The sequence below is a fragment of the Gavialis gangeticus genome, unplaced genomic scaffold, assembly GCF_001723915.1.
Source record: "Gavialis gangeticus isolate Ggan-Ray unplaced genomic scaffold, GavGan_comp1, whole genome shotgun sequence".
NCBI classification, from domain to species: Eukaryota; Metazoa; Chordata; order Crocodylia; family Gavialidae; genus Gavialis; species Gavialis gangeticus.
Window position 1 is genome coordinate 53,349,644 of NW_017729025.1, and position 8,071 is coordinate 53,357,714.

The following is an 8,071-nucleotide window of genomic DNA, read 5'->3' on the forward strand; positions in this document are numbered from 1 at the left end:
CCGAACCAGGCGGGGCTGGGGCCGCCGCGTCATGCTGGGGCCGGGCGCGGGGGGGGCAGTGCTGTTGCCTCCTGGCTCGGGGCAGGACACCCGGCTGTGCCAGGCCGCCTTTGGGCCTCCCCGGGGGTTTCCTTTGCGCTGGGGCCGGCCTCAGCCCGCCCTCGGCTCAGGGGTGGAGCGTCCTCCTGTTCCTGCAGTGCGGGCCCGAGGGCTCCTTTCTCCCTCGGGCAGAAGTCTCCTTCCCCCGCCCCCGATGCCCGAGGCTCATCCAGGGCCCAGCATGCAGTCAAGAACATGTGGGAGCTGTTTTTTCTAAACTGTCTTAGGTCCGGTAACTAATGAAATCAGCAAACGATGGGGTGGATTTGATTTAAATCAACCTAGGAAGTCTCCCCTGGTCAGGGCTCAGGTGCATTCCTAGCAAGGAAAGCAGCCAGGGTGACACTGGTGTGTAGGTCAGGGCTTGAGTCTGTAGGGCTGTTCCATTTTTCACTGCACTCACTTGGGCCTTCAAGTCCAATCTCCTGCGGCCACAAGTACAGTCAGCTCTTTTTCTAAAAGGAAGTAAAGATGAATCCCTGCTGCCACGTGCACCTTGGAGCTGGGAGCTCTGGGTGCCAGTTTGCCTTCTAGATAATGTCATCACTTCAGTAAAACTCTAACATGTGCTCCGCAGTCCTATGGTAACAGAGCTTGCCCTGTATTTTAGAGGAGGATGGGGATGGGACCTGGAGCCTTATTCAGATATTGGGAAGGACCCTCTAGGTCCATCTGATCCATGTCATGCTCTCAGCTGGTGCAGGGTGGGTTTTCCCAGGGCACTGCCAACTCGGATTTAATTGCTGAGCTTTGGGTTTGGTCAGTATGTCTGAGACGGTTATGGGCAGCAGCTGAAAAAAAACGTATTTTGATCCCTGTGTTCTGTGCCAGAAAAGTTTAATCTTTTCCCCTGTTTTAAGAGCACTGGCTGTAGCTTTGCCCTTCTGTCTGGTATTTTCAAAGTAAAGGCTATTTCATATTCTCCTGTTTTCTGTCCATTGCTAGATAATGAGTCGTCAGCCCAAAATCCTGAACCTGCAGTCGCTTTGTTGGAGTCCAAGGCCTTGCCATGCAGGTAGGAAAAGATTGCTGTGTGAGGGCATCCATCGTATGTTATGCAAAACCAGGGAAGTGGAGGGCAGTCTGTCTCTTGCAGGCAGCTGTTCCTCCAGGGGGAGAGAAGGGATTGGAAACATGAACTTTCTGCTCTTGGGTTTGGTATGCTGGATGCAGCAGAGTAGGGGTGGTCAGCCTGTACCAAGAGTGCCACGAGTGGCAAGGGCAGCCCCTGTGTGGCATGCAGCAGATCTGGGAGCAGCACAGCAGCAGATGGGGCTGGGAGCAAAAGGCACAGAGCAGGAGATCAGGCAGGGGGCACAGGGTGGTAAGCGAAAAGCAGAGTAGGAAATTAGGAAGCAGAGGAAGGGGATCAGAGTGACTCATGGGGACCTGCCAGAAAGTTTGGCCCCCACTGCTGTAGAGACAACACTAGAGGAGCAGTTGCTCTTGACTCGAGGTTATTTTAGTGCTCATAAAATAGTGAAGTCCGTAACGTAACTTAGGTTGTTTGAATTAAAGAGCAAACTGTCAACAGAAAATTGAACTCTTAGCAGAGGGATGTTTCAGTTATTAAACCCAAAAAAATTCTCACTGTATGCAATTCACATGGAAACTGTACAGGAAACCTGCTTCTTTGCTAATGGGCTTTTTTAGTAGTACTTGTGCACACATTGTTTAATATTCGGTTTGTTGTTATTGGTTTGCTAGTGGGCTGTCCTGGCTTGTTGGGTTGCTTGTGGTCATTGGAGATGCACGCAATATGCTTTTCCTAACCAGTGTTAAAGGTTTCATGTGATCCCTCCCACATGCACAAAGTTTTTACAAAGGTATGAGTTAAGTCAGTGCAGCTTTGGGTCTTGCTAGTCATTAGTCATCTTCTTCTAAAAGTAACCTTCACAAACCCTGTGCAGTTTGTGGTAGTGCTGGCTTTGAAGCAAATGAAATTTGCAGCAGCCAGACAGGGTTTTTCCTTAATCTCTGATTTTTATCATGAACTCTAAGTAATTTTGCAATTTAATTTCTTCAGAAAAATGAATCGGACAATGAGTGGAATCCCAGTGTAACATAAAACCTGCATGGATGATTCCTGATAAACCTGCTTGTGTTATCAATTTTTTTTCTTTTTGAAAGAGGTGGCAAATTATGAAAAGGAGGTGTGAAAAGGGAGTCCAACTGACTTTCTTCTTCTAAGTTGGCTTGCAAAGTTTGTGCAACTGCATTAACACTTTCCACAGAAACCTGAAGTTTCACTGCTGGGTTTTTTTTAATTCAATTAGCCTCAGTATTCGTGGGAAGCCTTTTGAATCTGACTCTAGAAATACCTGGGGAGCTGCATGCCAATGGCCCATCTGGGTCTGTGCTACACAGCTGATGCCTAAGAAGCAAAAACTCAGTGGAAAGTGGTGATCTGTGCAATCAGTTTTCTGCTTTGGGCTTCTAAGGAGGGGGTCATAAACAGGGTGATACAAGAGAGAGTTTTTAAACTATTCCTTTTTAACTGTTCCTTTATCTACCAACCAACCTAACAACACATACGTGTGTGTTCTGACAGTCAAACCATTTGAACCAGCAATTACTGGAAGATGAGATTGGGGTATGCTGTTTCTAATGATAGAAATGGAGCTAGGAGGATTTTGCTGAAATCTTGGATCTTCTGATTTCAGTGTCCAAGGCTGTACCTAAAGGAGTTCCAGAAAAGTCATGTTTGTCTTGATCTTGCTTTCTCTCTATTTACAGACCAGCAAAGAAGGCATGTAGACTGGTCTTTTGCTTTATTTTACACTGTCCATTTAAGTTGGAACAGCTTGACTCTGTTATTCAAAATATGTAATTCTTCAAATGCATTTCTTACATGTTCAGTTTTCTTTTCATCACTAGTGATTTTCATGCCTCTTCACATTGGGTCAATCATGTATATTAGACCAACATGGTTGGCCATGGGCTTCATCGATAAAAACAAGGGTTTGCTATTTAGAGTGGCCATTTCTGCTCGGATTACAGTACATGTTAAATCACTTTCTGTGAAAGTTGCATTTAGTGCTGACCGCTAGTTCTTCTCTCTCTGACAATTGTTTTAATTTCAATTGGTTTACAGTTGTTTTAATCTTAGTTGTGATGAATGCCTGCCCAGAGATGGACTGAAGTACAATGAACATGCTTATGACTTGAAGGGGAATTTCAATATGGTGGGAAGAATAGGGCATACGGAACATGAAGGCAAAAGGGCTTTTGCTTTTTAGGTCTGATTCTCTTACTCTTGTTGCAGCTTTCCCGGGGTCCGACTTTCCATTCCCACTTCTCTCTTGTGGATAGGTCCTTGTTCTATATATGTGTTTTAGTCTTGTCATTACATGGCTGCTGGCTTGCCATATTTGACATTTTGTGTAACACAAAGTGGACACTCTATTACCAGCTCTTGGTTTTAGAGGGAAAAATTCTGACAAGAAGGCACACTTAAGAATGTCCTTAAATTGGTCTCTCCAAAACTTTGGCATGGAGGGCACATGTGATGTAGTGTGTAGCTGCCATCCTGGGTTTGGCTTAGAAAAACTGACTTCTGGCTCTAGAGAAGATATTGCTGCCTGCTTTTAGTGCAGCATTAGCAAGGTAGCCAGCTGGGAGGGAATATACCTGGGATCAGCTGGAGTAAATTACTACTACCTAAGGGACAGTACATTGGGAGTGAGCTCAGCAGAACTGCTCACTGTGGCTTGGATGGAGCTAAGAGGATAAAGCCAGCTGCAGATGAGAGCAGAACATGAGTAACAGCCAGTAGTGACTATTGGCAATGGGAAGCCCAATATCCTTGATTTGTTTGAATTCCAGCCTCTGAGTGTGCTGGTTCCTAACATGGCTTTAGTTAGCTGAGTGACTGTACCATTATCTTCAAGCATCCTGACTTGACGTGCTGTTTTTCTCCGAGAGGCCACAGATTGGATTACCGATAAATACAGGCTCTGTAGAGAATTCGAGAAGAGAGGATGATGCATCAGAGGACCAGGTTGTGGCCAGACCTGGTGAGAAGCTTGCTGACCAGATACAGCCCCTTAAGGAGGTAGGTCATTACTTCTTATCTCTAAAAGCAGAGGCTTACATGTTGTAGCACTTCCTTCCCTCTGGTGCTGAGCCTGTCCAGCAGTGGTTTTCAACTTTTTTAGACTTGGGTCAGTCTTCCATAACTTCTGAATTTAGTGGAACCCAATCTCAAAAACAAAGTTATATGTTACAGGGCATAAAAATAATATGACTGGAAACATCCTTTTTAGTCTAACAGGAAAAAACATAATATGATACTTAGTGATATAATTGAGCCTGGCAGTTCTTGCAGATATCTTGAATTCTTGGCCAAATTGAAGACTGGCATACTCTCACTTCCTCTCCTTCTGAAAGAAGTCTTTCTCTCTTCTTGTTTTCTGTGTTTGTTAAAGCAGAGAACCCCAACTCGCATAAATACGATGTTGAAAATTGCAGCAAGATTCATACGGCTTTTTTTGAAACGTTGGGATATTGGTCGGTTAGCTGAGCCCAGAAGTTATCCAAAGGTACATCCATCATGTTGCAGTTTTAGGGTCTGATCTTTATGTATATTGCTGAGTTCTTCCTGAAGGCAGAGTGAATCCCCTGATTCTTGAAGCTTCGGTAAATGGGTTTTTCACCCAGTCGTACTCTGCAACATCTGCATCCGGGAAGTATTTTTTTAAATCTTTTTTTTTTCTAGCAATTTCAAGTGTTCTGATATCAGCGGCAGCACTTCTACATTATTTGTTGCAGCTGTTAGAGGGAACATTTCTGGCTCTCTAACATTAACTCCTGCATATCAGATCTGAATCTTATCTAGCAGGGCACAAAATTTATCAGAACAAGTTAAAATATTCTGATTTGGGCCCTGCATGCTGGTATATGCTTTATTCAAATGCAATAATATGTCAACAAGATACTCTAGAGCACCAGGTATCATTGCTCAGCAAATTGTAGGAGTCAGGTAAGCGCTTGAGTGTAAAACATGTAAAGTTTCCTCCTTTAGCTTGTAAACTTGAGACGAAACCTTTCCCCTAGATAACCACCTTCTGTGTGTAACATGAGACTGACACGTTCAGGTTTCATTGTCTCATGCAGTCTTGAAAAAAGAAGAAACTTTGGCCTACTTTTAACACAAATGACTTTTACAACTTGGTTGAGCACACTTTTTAATTTGTAGAACATGGTTGTTGCAACAAGAGCTTCTCAGTGAAAGAAACAGTCAGGTGTAATAACACTTGGATTCAGTTTCTTCACAATTGAAACACTCTCCTAGTGATACAACTATAGTGATAGCACCATTTGTGTAAACACCTACACATGCTTCCCAAGATAAATCCAAAGATTTCAAGTGAGAATCCATTGTGTCAAAAACATCCTCTTGTAGTCTCACCTGAGTTCTTTGCAATAGAAGAATTGTTCTGTTGTTTTTCCATCAACAAAACAAATGAAAGCTAAGTGCTAGCATTTTTCACTTCTGTTGATTCATCCATTTTCACTTCTGTTGTTAATCTGTTGATTCATCCACCTAGAGAGTGAAGGTATTCCATTTTATTTTTTTTTGGTATCCTCTGACACATCATTATTGGGCAGTGGGATTTTACTTTATTTCTTTTTCAGCTTCACTACCAGACATAATTCTTACTATTTCTTTGCATACCAGAGGTATCAATGTCTCGCCTACTGTAAGAGCTTTCATTTATTTAGCAATCGATTTCCCCAACCTTGTAACTAGCCTTTTGTGCCTTGTCAGAAAGTTTTCTCTCTTTCACAAAGTCTGAGGACTTTTTCTTGAATTTAAGTATTTTAAAAGTATTCCTAGCTCTTATTTTTCGGTATCCATGCTTTGTAGAGAAATGGCATTTCAACTTATTTAGGTCCATAGCTTGATTTAAATAATTTTTCACTGCAGATGGTGTATTCAGGTTTGGGATAATGCTCATCTCCATACCTAGTAAAACCCATGGCTAGACATTTTTCACTGTGCTAGCTTAGCTCATCTGCTTTCAGGTTCTTTTTAAAATCACTACTCAAACTTGTGCTTCCCTCAAGTGCCTCTCTTTCTGAACACACACACTCATTCTCTGTTACACTTTCATTACTTTTTGCTTTTTTATAACAAACTTGTTCATTATGTCAGCTGCAGTCACAGAGACAGCTCTTCCCCCAGCATGCTATGAGTAGAAAGGACAATGAACGCCTTTACCCAGTCTGCCCTGTGTCTTGTAGATTTGACCCCAGAGGTCCCACAGGGTTCTTGAGAAATGGCGAGAGCTGGGCAAGTGAGGAAATAGGCTGTTTTGGAGACTGAGCCAGCATCAGCTGTTCTGGAGTGGGGTGGAACCCAGGCATACTTAGAAAACTTAGGAAAACAGCATAGGGATAACCTTAATTAGCCAAAAGTAGTCTGTCTTGCCACAGCCTTTCCTGGTCCAGTCCCATGTGCACGGAAACAAGGGCACAGTAGGAGAGTTCCACCTGGTGGCAGAGGTGGCATAGCTGCCTGGAGATAGGTGCTTCTGCTGCCAAGGGGGGCTGTCCCACAGACCTCTGTTTCCAAGAAGTGCATGTGGGACCAGACTAGGACAAGCTGTGGTAAGAGCAGACACTGTTTTCTCCTGAAAACCAAGACACGTAGGGGAAGTTTCACTTTGCTGTAGGCATGGTATCTGTGTTGCAGCACTACTGAGAAGTTCTTATGGCATCTTGGTTGAGAACCACTGCTGTAGAGGTTGGATTGAGTTGAAAGCAGTGCTTACACAGAGGTTTAGTTGTGCCTTCTCTTACCTCCCCCACAATGTACAGAGCAGCAGTCTAATCTTTACAATCCATCTCTCTCTCTCTCCCCTTGTGTCTTGGACTAGCTCCTGTGCTCTTTCAGATCTTACTTTTTTCCTATGGCTTCAAGGCTATTTTAAACTACTGGCTTTTGACTGACTGCTTCAGGGAATTCCCTTCCATTTCAAATTAACTTTAACATTTATTAGACTCTTGAGAGGGATGTGAAAGAGCAGGGTTGTCAGCTCACTGGAAGAAGACAGACAAGTTATCAGCATTTCAGATGCAACTTGAGAGAAGTGCTGTGCAGTGAGAACTATAGTTCCAAGAGCGCTACTTGTGCGAGAGAGGAGGGAGAATCGGGGACTGGGCAACGGTTCTAACAAGCTCATATTGAGTGTCAGTGCACCACTGTGGTTGTAGTCGCTGGCTGGGTCCTGTGAGGCACCTTCAGAATATGTTCTGAGAGACCAATGAAATCTGGAAATATTACCATGTAAACCAGTAATAGACCCAAACACTGAGGGAATGCTAACAGAGTTATTGGTCTGTGAAAATGCTCACTGCTAGAAAGACTGGAGGACAGTACAGCATTTGATGACAGTTACACAACTTTGGGGAAGCCATGCAAACAAAGTTGCTTTAAGGTAGGGCTGGTCAGTTATTCACTAAATCATGTACTTCTAGCAGAAGTCTAGAGGGTTATCTTTTTGAGTTGAGGGAAATTATTTCTTTTCTTTGCATCTGTAGCTAGTCTTTTTAAATGCTGTGTGTTTGTGTGGGGGGGGTGGCATAGGAGCCATAGTGTGATGTGTTTACTGAGGAATTTTCTGTGTCCTCTGCACAGGAAGCCATAGTGCAGATGACTAACTACCGTGTGCTTCAAGGACCAGGTGATATTGTTATGATACAGTCAGAACACACAGGTGCAGTGGATATCCTCTCAGCAGAGCTGGAGACTGCAGACCTCCTTGGTGAGCAGAGGAAAGGTGAGGGCTGGGATGGAAGTACTTGCCTTGCATGGGGATGGGGTGTGTTTGTGTGCCTCATAGGGGGGCCGGGTTGGAACCAATGATGGCCCTCTTTGGGGTAGATGGATGCTCTTTAAGACAGTGCGAGCTCTTGCTGGGGGTTAATCTGATGGCTAAAGTAGGATTCTAACCCTAGGTTTTCCACT

At 43.9% G+C, this 8,071-nt stretch overlaps 1 protein-coding gene across 4 annotated transcripts in view; it reads left to right on the forward strand.

Annotated features, from left to right (window-relative positions):
* The first annotated feature begins 95 nt into the window (after positions 1-95).
* TMED8 (transmembrane p24 trafficking protein family member 8) overlaps positions 96-8,071 on the forward strand; it is a 22,424-nt gene continuing 14,448 nt past the window's right edge. The window contains exons 1-5 of one of the 4 annotated variants that reach the window (XM_019518743.1): positions 96-359; positions 1,045-1,114; positions 4,022-4,153; positions 4,527-4,640; positions 7,742-7,868. In XM_019518743.1, the coding sequence (XP_019374288.1) occupies positions 1,109-1,114; positions 4,022-4,153; positions 4,527-4,640; positions 7,742-7,868 (379 nt within the window). In that variant the 5' untranslated portion in view covers positions 96-359; positions 1,045-1,108. Of the gene's footprint in view, positions 360-1,044; positions 1,115-4,021; positions 4,154-4,526; positions 4,641-7,741; positions 7,884-8,071 lie in introns of all 4 variants that reach the window. The other 3 variants (XM_019518742.1, XM_019518741.1, XM_019518744.1) reach the window with 3 other exon arrangements.